Raw genomic sequence first — 19,158 nt, forward strand, 5'->3', positions numbered from 1 at the left:
CCTGATTCGCCGAGGCAGCGCACTCACGTCAATCTTATAACTCAGCCGCGACAGTCGGGACCGCAGTGACGGGCTACGACAGACATTCAAATTCTCCCAACGAGACGGCTACAATTAAGCGGCCCATTGAATTCGACGGGTCTGAGTGAATTCGCCCTCGCCCTCGCCCCCCCCCCCCTCCCCCCCACCCCCCCCCCGTCCTCGAAAAGAAGCTCGGTGAAAATCGAGCAGTAAAGATGTCACTTTAAAAGGAACTCCCGAATAGACGGAGAGAACGAGAACGAAAACAGCGAAGTCGGAAGAGGCCTGCACAAGGAACAAAAGCAGGTTAATCTCCCCCTTTCGATAGGAAGCAGAAACAAGACAGGAATAAATTGCGACGAACGAGTAGAAAAAGAAACGTTGCGTACTCGTAACGAACGACAAAGTAGACGAATGAGAGCGCGTAGAGGAAGCAGGGGAGAGAGAAAAAAAGAAAAACATGTTGGCTACGTTTGAAAGAAGAATAGAAGAGGGAAAAAACGATGTCAGAAGAGAAGCGAAGACGGGGAGGGCTCGAGAAATCCGTGAAACTGGAGAGAGTAGACAGAAAAGCGCGATTGAGCGAGAAAGGGCCTTTCGAGAGAGAGAGAGAGAGAGGCTAATCTGCGCCCTATGAAATTAGGGGAAAGACATTAGGCCGCGAGCGGGCAGGGAACCGCGTTAAGCAAACGCGGCTTCCGCGAGGTTCCCACTCGAGCGGCGACCCCGAAGAGGGCCGTGGCCTCGGCAGACCCACCCCCTCCTTCTCCTCGTCGTCTCCCATCGACTTCGTGGCTCCTGCACGGCCGTTTTCCCTTCAGCCACTACTTTCTCTCTCGCTCGCCTTCTCTCTTCGCGAGCGCGTGCCGCGGTTAATTTTAGCCCCCTGGCCAGCGCGCCACTGTGTTCCATCAACGTTAATCCCGGAACAACGGGAATGCGGTCCTCCGCCGCTGAGGGACCCGCCGCTAGCCAACGTCTCGTGCCGCGCTGACCTACTCAGCGGCGAAGCCAATATACAGGGGCGGGAACTGCACTGGCGATATAACGATGCCTCGATTATGCCAACTCGAGGAGCAGCGACCCGATATCGGCGGATCGAAAAGTCGAAGTAACGTACCGCAAATTTTTCGGGACGCCGATCACCGCAGCGTTGGAACCTCACAGCGTTTGCACTGCTGCCATTCCGCTATATTGAGGCAGCCCACAAGTCGCCTCCCAAATTTTCCCTCTGTTAGTTCTGAGCAGCGCGCAGGGACGCCCGCGAACTGTGCCGGGTCAATTACACTTATATGCGTATGCTAGCAATGCTATGATAAAAATCCAGAAATGCGCGCCGCAGTACGCACCCGAGTGCTCCGCCGATCCTTTCAGAAAAATTTCATTTACACTAGGTCACAAAACGACCTCGTCCTGTGAATGCCATCTTTTCAACCAGTTCGCTTAAAAGTTGCACCAGGTTACTTAGATTGCAAATTTCTCCCGTCAATGGCGATGATATCCCTTTTCCCAAAGTGGCGCCACTTAGCAGAAAGGAGGAAGCCAGTTGTGCAGATGCAGATGCGTATATCACCAGTGCAGTTCTCGCCCCTGTATATTGGCTTCACCGCTGAGTAGGTAAGAGCGGCACGAGGTGCACCTTCCCGGTACCAAGTGTGACGTTTCAAGACCAGTTCTCCTGTTCGCTATAACTCCCCATACTGTGCCACTTCCCGTATGACGTCCCTTCCTCTCTTCGCCAGGGTTGCGCTGGAAGACCCAGAGGCACAGTGCTGTGCGTTGCCCCCCCAAAAGCCGACCGTGGCGACAACGTGGGGTGGAACAGCACTCACCCAGTCGATGCGTGGCGGCGGGCAGGTGGTGGAGACGGGCTGGTCGCAGGAGTCTGCCGTGGCACAGGCACCTCCGCACCACGAGCAGCGGTACTTGGGGTCGCGGGTCAGGCACAGCGAGCAGTCGGCGCGGCCACCGTGGCTGCCCAGCAGCTGACACTTGTACAGCGTCACTGCACCGTCGCGCATGCATTTTGCCTGTCTTAAACGAACGTTTTTCCCCTCCGCAGAGTCGGGTGGCACAGCGCTAAAAACACGCCGGAATAACACTGACACGCGACTCAAGAAAATAGGCAGAGTGAAGTTCGGATAACTAAGCTTTTCCATCGGAGGCGGGTGACAAACTTAAATGCGACGATGGTGTTGCGGGCAGGAGGAGAAAGCGCATTCGATGCGGCAAACTCACCGTTAGTCTGTCCAATGAAGGTGTCGCCGTTCCACAGGACTGTGAGCGTGCCCTGCTGTTCGGGAAGCTCGCTGCGGTAAGTGTACTGCAGAGAAGAGGGGGGCGAGATCATGCACATTGCAAAAATCTTACACCTAGACGGGTGTTTCACATCTGCAAGAGTGCGAGAGAATCCCTTGAACAATTCACTTAAGCACACAGCTAAAGTTTTACAGGAACTATGCGTTTCCGGACTCTCATCGACAGCGCCATTTTTTTCCCATAATTATTCAGGCTGACACGTATCAACACTCAAGAAAGATTAGAGCTCTGCATTCCTAAAATACGTTTTGCCGATAAAAAGATTTGTGCAACTAAATATGAACCACTTCCAGTTAAATTAAACGCCCGCACAACGACCATTCCCAAATCATTTCATCTTTGGCAGAGAGAGAGAGAGTCATTACGTAGCTGCTGAAATGCTTACCACAGCCTGGGAGCAGATGATCTTGTTGTTCACAACCCTGGCCTGGACCCGTTCCTGCGTCCCTTCGATCTCCAGAACGCAGTGAAAGTTGTCCTGAGGACAGCCGTGAAACAAGAAAAAAATAAGTTTGATAAGCCTTAGAGCTGCCGTCCAAGGACTGAATTTGCGCACTTTCCTTTTTATGCGCAGACTTAATGGCAAAGCTCATCCCAATCCGCGCACGTGTTCTAAAGTCACCAGCTTGAGAGTAAAACCTTGCTAAGTCCAACATACGAGGTGACAATGCAATGACAAAAAACGTAGTTATTGCCTCCAACCTCTAGGGTAGGTCGCCTCATGTCAACGATCGACGCCTAAAATTTCTCTTGGCTGCTCACCCAAATCAGCAGCCGCTGTAACTGACACGCGCCGGATGCAACAGAAAGGAAAAAAAAAAAAAAAACAGCGTCTAAATGAATATGCTCAGACAGTATCAACATCTGGCTGATCGCTTCGCAAGTGCGCCGATCTTGCTGTTCGCGCACTGGATACGAGCCGCGCGAACTGGTCAGTGTGGCACTATAACGCCTACGAGCTTCCTTCCTAGGTGCGGGAGGTCAGAGCGCCTATCTAATGCAAGTGCGAAGCGCGCGCGACCGCCTTCTGCCGTCTTTCCCGCGTGACTGAGGGGCTCCACGGTGAAGCCGCCCCCGCGTCCCAAAACGCTACCCAGTATTCGTCGAAGCGCGACGGTTTTAAAAAATACTCCAGTTTTCTTTTACCCTCCTTAGATCAAGGGGACGTCGCCAGCAAACCACGCGCACTTACCGCAGGGCTGGGCAGGTTTCGGGCTTCGACGGCAACCTCGGTGCGGACGCCGTTCGCCAGGAGCAGCGAAGTGTCCGCTCCGAAGCTCGGACAGTGCTGACGGCCCTTGATCAGCGAGTTTTGAGGGTTCTGTAGGGCAAAAACAGGGTGCGGCGGAAGAGATAAGGATGATGGTCAGACCATGCGCAGCTTTGTAAACCTGCGGCTTTGCAATACAAGGCACGCAAAATCTAGACTAAACTCCCGAGGTAGTGCGCAGAAAGCTGTTTGCTAATGCTGCCACCGTCGAATTAACGGCAAAGCTCAAACCATCTCAACTTCTGGCATCTGGAACGAAATGATTCTGAAATACATAGGCGCGAAAGCGACGCAATAGAGAAGGGGCAGGGGGGAACCAGCCACTCACTGGAGAGTAATCTGCAGGGTAAGCCTAATTTTGCGCGGGGAAAACAAAGCAAACACCGTGGCCGCAGCGCGTGCAGCGAGGGTCGGCGATCAGCAGCGTCCGGAGCTTTATTAGCCCCGATCTCGAAGAAGCAGCAGCCGGCCCACCCGATCCGTCTACTAAAGAGCGGTACACAGCTCGTGCGAGTGCAGGCAGGGAACGGGCCGCGCGGTGTCGTGCAGGCAGCGCTGTCACGCGAGAGAAGAGAAAGCACGCATGCGCACTACTCACGTTCTCTCCGCTGATGACGTTCCTGGAGCAGGCGGTGGCGTTGTGCGTGCAGGTGTTCTCGCTGAAGCACCAGTTGCAGGCGAAGGCGCTCGTCACGCACGTCGAGCATCTGCGCCAGCCAGGGAGACACGGTCCGGCATCAGCGGAAGGACTACGGCCGACGATGACGACGACGAGCGATCCGTCACGCTCGTAACGAGGGCGCGATTAGCGTCCCGCAACGAGCCCGCTGTCCGCGTGCTGCGGCCCACGCGAGGCTACGGCGCTCGGTTGGGGATTACCGCTCACGTTTGGGACTTCGTGCAACATGCTGATGGAAAGCTCGCCATCTCCGCACACTAACCGCCCGCGGAACCTTTGTCCGCTTCACAACCAGCGGCAACGACTGATTGTCGGTATAAACAGCGGTTGCGATAGATGAAACGTTAATCGCGCTAGCAGCGCACAAAAAGAATGCTTCAGACCTTTAAACGACGATGCAACAGTGCGTACCAGGCATAGCAATTTATAGGAACCAGAGGCGGTATATGGTTGACCATCGGCTACTGTTGTGCGTACCTACCAAACAACGCAGCTGGAAGGCCCAGTGTGAAGACTCACGTTTTGTGGACGGAGCAGTCGTAGAAGGTGAACGGCCTGTGCAGGAAGTCCGTGTTGGTCTCGCTCGATCGGATGTACAGCGTCACGTCCACGTGATCTGCGCACGCGCGGACAGCGCCGGCGGACATTACGGACGCGAGCTTCGGAAATGCACGAAGCTCTTACGACCACGCAAATCCTTGCACCCCAAAACTAAATAAACGGTGGTTCAACCATCGAAACACACGACGACACAATATTTCCGTATACGGCGGACCGGGAACACGCAGTGCTAATTAGCAATCGGAATTCTCCCTAGGTATTGAAAATATCGGGGTGAGCTTGACATACTAGCTAATTCGTCAATTTAAATTTCGCGCGACTGACCGTTCAGCAACGCCACTGACTGTCCCCGCATCGATGTAAGCGATAAATCACGCTGGTTTGCGTCCAGCTTCCTGGCTAATCACTTAAGGCGACGAAAACGAGCATCCTTTACCAAAGCCAACAACATCTTATCCTCACACCCCTTATCCGGTAGCCGACCCTAAGTCGCGTGAAGTGGGCACGCACGACCTCGAAATCATTTTTCGGGCGTCGCACGAATCGCAACCCGAGTGCGCGCCTGCACCGCGCTACTGCCGCTACTGCAGACCCACCGGAGCCGGCGGGGATGGGCGGCCTGTCGGGCACGGCGGGCGTGGAGCAGGCGAGCCCGTGCTGGGTGGCCCTCGCCTGGACGGGCGTGCTGTGCCCGAACACGCACTCGTAGTGGGCGCCGCGGGGCAGCTGGGGCAACTGGTTGATGGCGATCTCCACCTGCAACGAGAGGGGCGCAGGGACGACGGGCACCGCCCGACTGTACATACAGACCCGCCAACGAGAGACCCATACACAACACACCCCTTCTTGCGTTACTTTCGCGCGAATTTCAATGTCCACCGACTCCGAAGGGGAGCTATTTGGTAGGACAGTAATCTGCCACCCTGGACCATGTTCTCGTTGAGCCATGAAGAGGTATAAGTCACTTCGTCCATACATCGTGAAAGGCGCTAGCTGTCGAACCGCGCTACGGAGGCGCGACTGAGTGCGATAGGGAAGGAAGGGGAGGGGACTTACGGTGGCCGTTGCTGAGCGCGGCATCTTCTCCGGCGCGATAGACTGGAAGTCGATGCACTGCTGCGTATCCAGCGACAGCCACCGAGACGAGCTCCGCTGGTCGGCGCCAGCGGACGCGTTCAGACACTCCGACTGCACCGTGCACCTGCGACGACGGCGTAACCTTAGAAGGGCCTCAGAATACGGCCCCACGAAGAGGGGAAGACCACGTAGCGCGTCGTACGGAAGAACTTTCCACCCTTTTTGTCACCCGTCTCCCATAGACTGCTTTCTCGCCTCAACTGTCAACGGCTGACACCCGGGCCTTGTACGCAACAGCTGCCGTTAAGACAAAAGCGGCTGGGGTGCGGGGGAGGCCGTACGTTTTAGGACGGACGCGGCCTGGGACGTGCGCGAGGATGGAAAAGACGAGTCTTTCACGGCTGAATAGGCGTCTGCGACAACCTCTTTCACGTCAGCGTTGGGCACGACGAATTCACGCTTCCCCGCTGCAAGCGATCTTTGCTTCGCAGAAGCCTGAGTCAACGTGACGGTGTGCCACAGATGGCGGGGCCCTGGCGCGCACCTATGGGACAGCGTGCGAGCTTCCCGCACGCGCAAATCGCCGGATACCGTGTAGTGTTAGTGCTACAGCCGCACAGCGGACAGCTCCCGGTCTCCCCGAGCGCGTGCATAATAGATGGCAGCGGCCGTACCGGGGCGCAAAGCACGTGACCCTAACCGCAGACGGGGCTAGACTTCCCCCCCGCAAACAAGCTGTTGCCGAGAGACACTGTCCCAGCGACGACCGCACCACGGCGGCCCATCTTCGTCCATTATGTAGCGGCCGATGCGGGCGCAGATAGCGCTTTGGCGCGGGGAGGGAGCGGGCCTTTTCGCTCTGGACAAGCACAGACGAACACACGTCTTCGCGCTCGCCGCGGAGAGCTCACTCACTAAAGCAACAGGACTTCTGCAGCACCCGGGAAAATGAAGTACTGCGAAAATATAAAAAAGAACGCGGTGGGCAATTGAGAAGGGGGGCTGCCGCGATAGGGGCCGAGAGGAGAAGGAAATGGCGCATTAAGTTTGGCCCTGCAGTATCGCTCCATCCGCGCACCCACCCGCAAGTGCTAAAAGCCGCATCGTTGGCGTTCCCACGGTTAGAACGTAGCACTGGCCAACGCTGGTGACTGGCATCGGTGACCATATGAGTAGCGATTGCTTATGTTTGGAGCAGGCCAGAAGCGTGTACTCGGTCACAGAAGAGACCGTTGCCCGCTCACGCATGCCACGAACGTATTATTGCCCTATAGTTATTTTGCCGTATAAAGATCGCGCAACTGCGCATGCCTAGAGCGACTTGCCCAAAACTTTAATTGGTCCTTGCGTTCACGGCTACCGTGTTCGAAAAAAGCGCACCACAAGAGTGCAGAGCCTTTCCGCAGTTTTCGCGACGCACAAATTAACTCTGCGGCGAGCCAAAGAAACCGAATTTAAGCCAGCCAAAGCCATGCTCTGCATCATCATCATCAGCTTATCTATGCCCACTGCAGGGCAGAGGGCTCTTTCATGGACCTACAATTATCCCGGTCCTGTGCTAACTGCTACCAATTTATCCCGGCAAACTTCTTGATCTCATCTGCCCATCTAACTTTCTGCTGCCCCCTGCCACGCTTGCATTCTTTAGGGATCCACCCTGTTACCCTTAATGACCAACGGTTATCTTGCCTTCGCATTACATGCCCTGTCGGTGCCCATTTCTTCTTAATTTCTGCTAGTATGTCCTTAACTCGCGCTTGTTCCCTGACCCACTCCGCTCTCTTCTTGTCCCTTAATGTTACGCCTATCATCTTCCGTTGCATTGCTCGCTGAGTCGTCCTCAATTTAAGTCGAGTGCATACTCTGCAAACCTAGGCAAATCATTTGAATGTTTTTTTCGTTTCCTTTTTGTGTACGACATTGCCACGTAGGCAATACCATCAGCAATAGCAACCGCTAAACGCCGGCAGAAGCAGCGGTAGCAAAAATACATCCTCGCGGCCATATAAGCGTTCAGGGCGTGTCCTCCTCCCACCGCGAAGCGCGGCAAACATTCGCGAAAAAGAGGAAGCAGAAGCCGCGCGTGTGACCGCACAACCGCGCGAGTGTCCCCTGGAAGCAGCCTCCGGCAGGAGCCCGCGCGCGCCGAAAAGCAGAGAGAATCCTCGTAAACTTTCGCCCCCGCCAAGCGGACACAAGCGGCGGCAGCCATCGCGGTCCATAATACCAGACGCCGCCGGCAGCCGCGCCGGGTTTTCCAGCCGTAGGACGAAAATGTTTCCGATGGGGACCCATAACCGCGCCTCCCCGACGGGGCCCATAAATCCTGCAACGGCGGCGGCTTCTCCCCCCGTGCGACGTCCAGGGACAATGACGGTGGCTGGATTTGTTGCGCCTTAACCCCCGTCCCCCCCTTCTACCCGGGGCCCGATAGACCGTCCCTCGTAATAACCGTTGCGCGCCCATAAAGCGCGCTGGACGCGCCACCCGTAGGCAGAGAGCGAGAGCTAAGGGCGGATCTCCAGGCAACGGGACGAAGCATTCATATGGAAATGAAGCGCGAGTCAGTGCTGAGCGACTCTGCGGCCGTAAGAACTCGAGCGCTGAATGCGACGCCGCTATGCCTGCAGCTGGGGCGGCCGAAGACGGAACTGAAAGTCGTAACTCCTCGAACAAACTGCGAGGAGTTCGTTCGGCCACTGATCGAGGGAGCGTCATTAGGCGCGCATCGGAAATGACGGGCGTCTATCCATCGAGCTAACGCGCGATTCTAGTGTTCCGTGCGTGTCCTTGGAGTATACTTTAGCCGAGAGGAGCCACGCCAAATGACGAGTTTCGCAGCGTGAAATTACGGTAGACTCTCGTTAAGACGAACTCGGTTAAGGCGAACTTTATCGTTAAGACGAACAGCACTTTTGCTCTCTTGCAACCTCTACAGTGCAGGAAACATCCGCTTATGACCAATTTCTGTTATAGTGAACGAACTTTCACCGTCCCTTCGCGTTCGTCTTCACGGGAGTTTAATGTAGTTATTCGGCGCTTTTTTTCTTTTTTTTTTTTTGGTTGAGACTTGAGGCGCTGGTGAATTGAGTTGCGGTGGTGGTGATGCCATATCAATTCCATTACTTCGTTGTTATTGACAGTATTATCGTGACGCAAGTCGGATCCGGCTTCAAGCTTAAGGATTACCACACTGAACCATTGCTATGAGCCGCCCCATACAGTGCTGACAGCGCCTTAATCATTACGTCACCGCATCGTGCACTCCATACACGATCGGGGCGTGTATAGTTCAAAAACGATTCAGCCGTGCAGCGAAACAACTTTCTGAGGCACGTATGCATATCTATTATTTTCCTCTTCTTGGAGCCCTAGATGCACGCCATTCTTGGACATGCAAACTAAAAGTGATACTTCACACATCCGCATAATCCGCACCACTCCATTCAGTGCTTATTCGAGCTACTAAGCAGTGTACGATACACTAGAATACCCCACCAGCACTCAATGCGCACGTAAATTAGAGAGAGGGAGAGAGAAAAAACCCTTTCACACCCCAAAGGCCGCACACATTGCGCGCAAGCGCAGACTACAAAAGTCTGTCGCCAAGACGGGTCCCTGAAGGATGCCAAAAAAAGGGACTCTCCGTGTGGAGCTTCGCATTGCGTTTCGTCGACCGTCACTATGGGACTAGGCCTCACATATAACTTGTGAGACAAGCCAGTGTACACCGGTGGTACACCGGTAGCACACCGGTGGCACACGAAGGAACGCGAAAAAGCACTGACCTTTTCTCGAGCGAACACCACCCGCAGTATGGGTTCCTGGCTTGGAGGCACTGGTCGCACGTGTTGTACTGCTGGCAACGATCCACACGCACCTTGCTCACCTGCGACGACAAAGACGCATCCCTCGGGTTTCCACTACCGCCGGGCTGACGGGAATCCCCAAAAGCATTTCAATCCGACTCTGTAGGTTGCTAAAGAAAACCGACGTGGCGTGCTGCTGCGTTCGCTGTATTCCCCCTGGAACGATGCGCACAACACCGACGAACGTTTTGTCCGCGGGCCTTATCGCGTTTCTTCGCCGTCAAATCCGGTCAGTCAACCATGCCGACATACACAGTGCGCCGAGGGGCAATAAAGTCCGCCCAGACCAGTATAATGCGCACACATGTCCCAACGCCAGTTCCCCATATCACGTCCAACCGACCGTGCAGAAAAGAAGAGCCCGCACTTCTGTCCCGAGCGGTGACCGTAGCGAAAGAGTACCACGTCGCGGCTGTGTGCAGGGCAAGGGGACACAAAGGATTCTGCTCACGCCGTGAGAACGGTACCAAAAAGGGAGATGATAATAAAAAGAAGGCGGGCCAGATTTAGATCGGCCGCGGGCGGCGAGCACAAAGCCACGGCGGTTGTCCGAGCGAGCGCCTATGTTGCGCGGCACAGAAAACGGCAGAGCTGGGGCATGATGCCGCGTGCATGCATGCACGCCGGAACGCCGCGACGAAGCCGCCCGGAGCCCGCCTGTCCTGCCGGCCGTTCCGCAGACACGGTTCTGACGTGTTCGCGTCGGCGACGCGACCCGATCCTGATGCGTGTACGGATAACAGCCGACGTTAAACATTCCACTATGTGGCCACAAAACAACCGGTTTCACCGCAACCGTGCTTATCCACCAGATATACAGTCATGGACAAGTGAAATGCCAACGCGAGAATATGACTCGTAACCCACAAATAGCGCCGTTTCTTTTCATGCAAGTCAGATTCTCGCGTGGCTCCATAACAGTAGCAAAGCTTGGAAATGTGACTTTCCAGATGTACCACAAACGCCTCGTAATGTCATTTCCACGAACCATATTCTTCAATTTTGAGTGTTCTGGTTCATATCTGCATATTCGATTCCTATTTGTCGATGACTGTACACATGAAAATACACGTGCGTGCGTATGCACCCGGTGTACACTAGTGTACACCAGTGTGCACCTAGTACTGAACGTACTATCGGCGTCAAATGAAACGCGAACACGAAAATATGAACCAGAACGTGCAAAATCGAAAAATACTGTTCGTAGAGTTCATATAATGGCCCGCTCTTGGTATATTTGGAAATCCACTTTTCCCAACTTTGTTTTTGTACCTAATCCACGCGTCATTTTGGCTTGGATGGAAAGAAATCGCACTATTTGTGTGTTCAGGTTCATATTTTCGTGTTCGCGTTTCATTTGACGCCGATGGTACCTTCGCCTAGACTTCCCAAGACGGAGGTTTGGGCGGGTTCGCTCAAACTGGGCTAATGTTTTCAGCTGTTGCAAAGTATGGCTATTCCAAATATACAAACACAAATATACAAACACGAACGACTCGTGTCCATAAACGCCGAGGTTGGAGAAAAATCGCAGACCAACCCCGCGGTCAAGAACTGAGTAGGAAGGTCCCAGGGGCCACCGCGGTTGCGCGACAACGTTAACTGAAAGCTAGTCAACGCGCCGCAAGGCACTCCGGGATGCTTCCGTGTCTTGCGGCATAGTCCGGCCTTCTTTCGGAAAAATCGGTTCTCGGGTCTATCCGCCGCCAAAATAAACACTACCCTCTTAACCACCCGATCAAAAACTCGGCAAGCGCTTTTCTTGTCGCTTTCTTTACTTTTCAACGAGAATTGTGCAGCATCACAGAAACCACAAACAATTCGGGATTATTAAAACGAGAAAAAAAAAAAAAAAAGGAACGTAAGTGTCTGGAAGACATGCAAAAAATTCTTTTTCTGCTGTTCAGTTTGCTCTCAGCGGTTGGGGATAAAGCTGTTGAAAAAAAAAATTCTGCCATGATACACAATTAGAAAGCGACAACTTTGCTGAGTTACGCTATCATCTCAGTGCGTGCGTGCGTGCGTGCGTGTGGAAAGCTGCTGACGGGAAGCGGTAAAGTACGGACAGTGCAAGCATAAGCAACAAAAACTGGAACAAGTTCACCGCGTGCACTGCGGGCTCCCGACAAGTTCCTCACCCCTGAACAAAAGCCGCACTCTTCCTGCGAGGCGCGATGGGCGAAACGGAGAGAGACAGAGTTCGCTCAGCGCCGTTTCGGCCGAGACCCCGCTAAGCCCCGAATGGATGGCGCGCTCGCTCCAAGGCCACGGCCGTATTTCGAGATGAGCCGACCGTATCTCTCCGGGGTCTGCCCTCCCGGATGGCCGGCCGCTCATTAAGCTAGCACCGCGCCTGCAGCTTCACGGGCGCGAGAGACGCGCCCGGTCTTCGGTGCTTCAAAAGTCTCGCGGTGGGAGAACACGCGCGACTTCTCTACAACCGTGCCGGGCACCAGTTTTTCGTGAAAGAGCCCTGGCCTTCTTTTAAACGCCCTTTTGTTCCGAACGAAACGGCGCTGAGACTCGTGAAAGCGCTGGGAATAACGCGGGATATGTGGCTCGCTCCTATTGACAAAGCTTTCGAACCAAACTTTTCGTGGATATCGATACGATACGTGGATACGAACGAAGCTTTCGTGGATATCGAGGCTTTTGAGCTCAGAAGTGAGGCGGCCACACGATCTCATCCAAAAACACAAACGAAAGCAGGAAATGGAAGGGAGGGGGGAAACGCAAGCATCGGTTTCTGGCGGAGAGTGCGATTTGTAAAACGAACTCTGTGTTCGCATATGAGTCCAGTTATAACCGTAGAAATTGCACTCCGGCAATATTTCTCCAAGCTTCGCCGTGTGTTTAAGCACATCGGGTAGCGTACGCTATACGCTAGCAGCGGAGGGTACCAGGACCCGACTGCGCATGCGCGCGATCGTTCCGGCGACGGGCGGCCCGCCGCGCATGCGCACTTGCGTCCCGCACTGAGTGGGGCTGCAGTCCCCAGCGAGCCAGGCCACTCTGTGCGGCAGTAAATTCTCAAAATAATTCCACCCAACAGCCAACGTGCCGACGCAAAAAACGCTAAAAAATGAGCCGCACCAATTAAATCGCAAAACTGGACAGCATAGCTCGAACAAAACTCATAAACCTTACTCGCAGCCATAAACACGAAGGAGCAGCACCCAGCGGCATTCTTTCTTCAGAAATTTTAATGCTTTCGCTTTCCAAAACTAAGCAAAATTCTTGGGTTTTCTCGGAATTTTTCGCATTTTTTTTTTTTTTCACCAGAGTTTGTGCGAAGGAATAAAGCGACAGCCGATAAACAGGTCTCCCTCCCACGGGCAGTTATTAAAAGCTCAAGTTCCGCCGAACAAAGCAACAAAAGCTGCCGATTTGACCTTCCGAGGGGCACACAATGGGTCGAGAGCTTAATTTGGAACGAACACGGCGAGCGGTGCACGAGCGCGTGGGCGCACTTCATCTAGCGCCTATACCTGCGGTGGAAGCACTACGGGGGCGGGCGCTCACGCGGTATTTTTAGCGGCGAAGCTGTCAAGGTTTTCGGTAGAGGCTTTAATAGGGCCAAAATGTGGTAACGCCGTCGCAGCGATGTCGAAAGGGCGTAGCACAGCGAGGAGGAGAGAAAGCGCCAAGCAAATGCAGCACATTAAAAGAATTCTTGGGCGAAAAGTTTATACAGGCAAAGCTTTTCTAAGCTACTAAAGCTAATGGCGACGTTTCTACTTGTCAACATTGTTGAGCAAAAAGAGAACATTAGAAATATTTGAGGCAAGACATAAATAGTTATTGATACACGCATTGTTCTTTTAATTAAAAATGCATGTCTGCTTGATTTTTGCGATAGGAAAAAAAAAGAATACCCTGCGAAAAAAAAAAGCGCCCCCTTGCGGCAGTGTTCAAAGTTTAAAAGTAACAAATGGTTGCAGTAGATTGCGTAAACAGTGGAACACGGCAAAAAATGAACTGTCGCGAAAGAGAATCGATCTGCAGGCTTTGAGAAGCTTAAGCTTAGCGTTGCAATTAGGGAATGCGAGGCAGCTTCACTGCTAACATCAGCGTTCAAAAAAAAAAAAAAAAAAAGGTCAGCGAAGCTGGGGTAATAATTTTTTACTGTCTCGAAAATCTATTTAAAGAACCTGTGGGCGCGTAGCGCGCCCACCGAATATGCACCGACGAAAACGTTTTATAACGGACTAAGAATACGGAACGGCTATTTTTAAGGTCTTTTGAGCAAAATACGTTGTGTAACCACTCCAATCCTTTCGACCTTCACAAAATCCCGGCTCGTACGGATTGTAATGCGCATGCGCCGTGCGTGGGATCATTTAAAGGAGCCATGAAGACAAAATACAAGTTGGGTTTATTAGAAAGTCTGCTTAGTCCCGATAACAATGATACCAATATCATCGCAATCTTCGAACAAATAACGGAGATATTAAAGAAAACGTTTGAAGCAGTCGCGACCCCCTAGCCAATTTCCCGCAACTTTTCTATGACGTCACGGAACCTTGTTTGTGCGATTGGCGGCCGCCTAAGAGACCTGTCGCGACAACACATGACTGGACGTCTGTAATGGGGCCTCTAGTTCCATTTTACCGCATCACTTGAATGCTAACGTGCAGTTAACGCACTGAAAATTATGTTTTATTGTTGGCCCGTATGACGTCATTCTTGCTCATAGCACGTCACTGTGGCGCAAAATTTGAAAGTTTTTAAATACTTCTTGCTTTTTTTTTTCGTTAAAAAACGTCTTTTGTGGCTGTAATGGAGCTGAGTGAGATACTGAATCCTCGTTCTTTCAAATTAAACGAAGATGTATTTTCTCTTCATGGCTCCTTTAAAGCCCCTGCATCGCGTGCGCCCCAGCGAGGGACGAGAGCCGTGAAAAGGGGCTTTAGGATCACCCTGTCGTGTACGCCAATCCCCCAATGACTGCGCCAACTATATATGCAGCCCCGCCGTCCAGTGACAAAAATAGCCGTTTTAACGACGAAGTCGAGCAGGTAGAGCAACCACTCGTCACAACGTAACTGCTTCATTCAAAGTGTTTCATGTCCCTCAGTGCAAATAGTCCTCGCTTTTAACGAAGTACCGCTTATAACGAATACAGTTTCCTGTACTCAAGACTTTGTTGTAACGAGGGTTAACAGTGCTTTCAAAGGGCTTTGGGTCTCTCAAGTTCAGCCTGTTGACCTTTGGCTGCTTACCCCAGAGATGAGGAAGGAGTGGACATAACCGCGCCGCCCTTCGAACCCCCACCGCGCGTACATACGCCCCGTGATTGGTAGCCCCACCGTTGGCTCCGAGCGGCCTCCTACTCAGTTTTCATATCGTACAACGCCAGCTCGCCGAGTCTACGCGGAAGCCATATTCCGCGAGACGCTCCGAGTGCGCGGCCGTTAACGCCACCGCCACTGCGCCGAGTTTTAATGTATGCTAATGGTTGGCGCTGGCAGCAGCGTGAAATGAACGCACGGCGCGGCTGTATGAAAAATGACTCGACCGCTTCCCCGAAACTGCCGCGCAAGACCCGTCCGAAGCCGATTTACATGGCTTTACGAGGCCCAGAAACGCACAAAAAAAAAAAAAAAAAAAAACGGCGTTCATCTCCGCCCCCACAACGAAATTCGGTAAACACCCTCGCCGTTTCCGTCGTCTACACGGCAAGTTAACGAGCGGGAAACGAATTCGGTGGCTGCGAAAATCTCGTTTCCTGAAGCGGGAAATTCAAAAGTGTCGGCGCTGGGGGTCTCTCTGGCCATCTCGTCGACGCGGTCGGACCAATGCATGGAGTGTCGACGACCCTAGAGCGGTTGAGACAAAGAGACGAGACACCCGCTGGGCGGCAGCTCTCGTTCCGGAAATAAGGTTACATTGCGCGATGGCCCGGCCGGCGACGTGGTTAGCGCACGGTCGCCCGGCGGTTCGGGCAGGTGCCCGCGGCGGCAACGCACGAACGGGGCTCTGTATACGTGCGTGCGTCGACCACCAACCGGCCAGCCGGTGTGTTGCGTTCGGCGCCGTACGAGAGTTGAATGACATGGGCGCCGATCCATCTATCACGCGCAGACCCCCGCCGTTACGACGACCACTTGTCAGTCGGTCTCGTCCCCGCACGCACACCGCCGCCGAGCGTCGGTGCTCTTAAATGAGCGCAGTACTAGTGACTACGCTGCCAGCGGTTCGTAAATCTCCCAACCTCAAGGGCTTCGGACGCACCAGCCCGTTTCGTTACTGCATGCAACTATTTCCGATCGTACTTAACGCCGACTACGTACAACCCTCGATGATATATCTTTGACGAAACGGTGGTTACTACTGAAGGGACACGCTAAAACTAAAAATTGTTTTCTTCTAACAAGTGTATGTAATGTGTGAGGCGAAAAGTATTGGAAATAAGGGCTGCATCTTTCATGTTTCATATATATATTCTTGTCATTGGCAACGCAATGACACCCTCACCCTGGTTATTATTATTATTATTATTATTATTATTATTATTATTATTATTATTATTATTATTATTATTATTATTATTATTAATTATTATTATTATTATTGTTATTGTTGTTGTTGTTGTTGTTGTTGTTGTTGTTGTTGTTGTTGTTGTTGTTGTTATAATTAAGGCAGCCTCACTTCTCTTACTCTTCATTTCTTTTACTTTCCCTTAGAGAAGGTCGAAGGCAATCATTTGATACCTAGCAAAACAAAAACAGGGATGTCAAACGGTTTAAACTCGCGCACCCCTCCTGCTCTTCCTCCCTGTATTTTTTTTTTCTTTTTTAAAGAACCGAGAACAAATTTCGCACCTTGCGGCTGCTTCCAAACCCGAAAACGACGCCCCATTTGCGTATTTATAGAGGGCCTTAGCGCATTCCTGATAGCAGCCACACGACGCCTCCCCTCCGAATTCACCCGAGAGGAACAAAGTTAAAAAAAAAAAAAAAAAGCAAGGATCCCGGCCATCCTAAGAGATGCTTCACGGAATAAATTGTGAGCGAGGGCGACAAGGCAGTCCAAAGACGCCACACGACACAGCGAGCACCCCTACTATGTAGTGTAGTGTCGGCGCTCGCTGGATGCAGCTTCTATTTTCCGATGGCTACAAGCCAGCGGGGGGCGTAGGAAGTCCCCCACCCGGAGAAGATGCCGCCACCGCCGCTGCCTGGAATGGACTGTCTTCTTCTCCGGGACGCTGACACCGAGAGGAGCGCCTCAATCGAGGTCTCTCGGGAGGAGGAGCAGCGAGACGCGCGCAGCGTTTCTGAAAGGGCGCCAACCCGACGCCGGGAGGAAGCGAGCGTCGTCTCGATCGTCGGACGACGCGCTACCAACCCCGCCCGCACGCGATAGTTGCGTGCACCGCCTACGCAGAGAGAGCTCTTTAGTCCTCACTAAATAACTCCCCCGCGCTCAATCTCAAGTGGCGCAAAGCGTACGACACGGACTCCTTCGTAAACTATCCTGACAATCTTCATATTTGAGATTAAGAATCCTTTACACCCTTATTTTAAGCTTTCTAACACGAAAGTGTTTTATTCCTGGATACGCCAAGATTTCATTGGCGTCATATCCGTCACGGAAACGACGCCTGTACAACGAAGCAAGCGGCCTGTAAAGGCTGCACCCCTGCGCAAAGGGTGTTCATGCGGGGAAGCAACCGTTAGCACTAAGAAGTGCGTTGCACTTAGGGTTGTTCGTTTTCGGGTTTTATATTTTAACACGAAGGCGTTTTATGCCGGTACACACCAAGATTTCAGTGCCGCCATATCTGTCACGGAAGTGACGCCAGTACACCTTTGCCGAAGCGACCCGCCAGCAGGACGTCGCTCGCCAAGCACACTTACAAGACAGCCGCCGACCCGCAAATCATGCTCGACTGCAGATTTCGCCGCACATTTCACTTTCGTGTTTTACCGATTCCTATGGCAGAGGAATCAACCACATTTTTTTCTAGTAAAGTCATGCTATGTAATATGTTTTAGTTACTAACAGACTGGACACACTGAAGGACCACGAAACACAGTTTCGACACTATTTGGTCTTGTTCCATGAACACATACATGGCACAGGTTTATGCAGGTCCATACATGAGCCTGCATGAACACATACAGGCTCCTTAGTGGCAAGTCGGCCATCTATGGATCGCGTCGACGCGTTCTTCCCGAGATTGCATGCGCCCCCCTTGTATGCCAACGTAAAGCGCGCCACAAAGCGACGACGCAAACTGCTTATCATCAATCGTACCAACCACGTACAGTAAAAGCTTGGTCGGTTTATTCCGTCATTAAAAACGAGGGCGTAAGACTGCAAAGCGAAGGTCAACGATGCCAAGCGACGTACGATAGTGTGTTTGGGGCATCCGCGTCCCCTTCCCTTGATTGGGTCGGAAACGGGCGCGAACTTCCGTTGTGCTGTGAGCGGGGAATTAGCGAGGTTTCTTTTTTTCCGGAAGCCTGCGCGCGTGCCAATTTCTGTGCAGCGTCGTGCGAGATGTAGACGCAGCATTTGTGATAAGGACGACGGAAAGGTTCGAACAAAATCATTAGCGAACGCTGTTTTGTCTTCGCGTCGGTCACGTTTGTCAGACATGGGTATGTTCAACTTTAGTTATGCTCTACTCATCATTAATCTTAATCAATCTAAATAACCACTGTAACTATTATTCATCGACGTACATCTTCGCGTAGAAATGGAACTGGCTCAAAGTGCGCTCGCTCGGATTAAGCGTGCTGCACGGAACTAGCGGCGGAAGCGGGGACCGGCGCCCTTGGCTTCTGTTCATGCGCGTTTAGGCAGGAAGGCGCTTTCGAAGAGAGAAAAATCAGCGAGGAGATCCTGAACTGTCAAGATTCGGGAAGCGACACGGGAACAATGGACGACGCCACTGCTTTGGCAGCCCGCAATTTTTCCAACTCGTGCTTTCGTTTCGGCCCTTTTTTGTTTGGTGCTAGAAGACTCGGCAGCATGCAGCGCCACCTTTTAAAGCGGCGTGGTGTTTAGATGTGCCGCAAGTGCTGCTAATTTAAAAGTCATTTGGCTGGTGCGCACATCTTCAGATCTTGCTCACACATCGTATGACAGGAACGACAATATTAATCAATAAATTGCTCAAAAATACGGAAAACCAAATACGAGAAGACAACGCTTTTACGACGGCGCTGAATTACGTTACGTGAGGACGCAAATTTGGGCGTTTAAGAAGCCAAAGAAAGACTGTTGTCTTTAAAAACTCGACCGGGGTTACGTGCAACGTCAAGTAATGAAGACGTTGAAAAATCAGAACGCGAGTCCATATTTGACCGTTCGTTCTATGCTTCGCGTTCGTCGCGCGATTCACGTCAACG

General features: G+C 52.5%; 1 protein-coding gene across 1 annotated transcript in view; it reads right to left on the bottom strand.

Moving 5' to 3' along the window:
• Plexb (plexin B) overlaps window positions 1-19,158 on the bottom strand; it is a gene marked incomplete in the record, with an annotated part of 139,820 nt that overhangs the window by 25,660 nt on the left and 95,002 nt on the right. Inside the window, 9 exon segments of the mRNA XM_077683653.1 lie at window positions 1,854-2,026; window positions 2,260-2,344; window positions 2,726-2,818; window positions 3,533-3,661; window positions 4,209-4,317; window positions 4,809-4,905; window positions 5,447-5,606; window positions 5,907-6,051; window positions 9,716-9,816. Coding sequence (XP_077539779.1) covers window positions 1,854-2,026; window positions 2,260-2,344; window positions 2,726-2,818; window positions 3,533-3,661; window positions 4,209-4,317; window positions 4,809-4,905; window positions 5,447-5,606; window positions 5,907-6,051; window positions 9,716-9,816 — 1,092 coding nt within the window.

This window comes from Haemaphysalis longicornis, unplaced genomic scaffold (assembly GCF_048455015.1).
Source record: "Haemaphysalis longicornis isolate Haplotype H1 unplaced genomic scaffold, Haemaphysalis longicornis Haplotype H1 scaffold_9, whole genome shotgun sequence".
NCBI lineage: Eukaryota > Metazoa > Arthropoda > Arachnida > Ixodida > Ixodidae > Haemaphysalis > Haemaphysalis longicornis.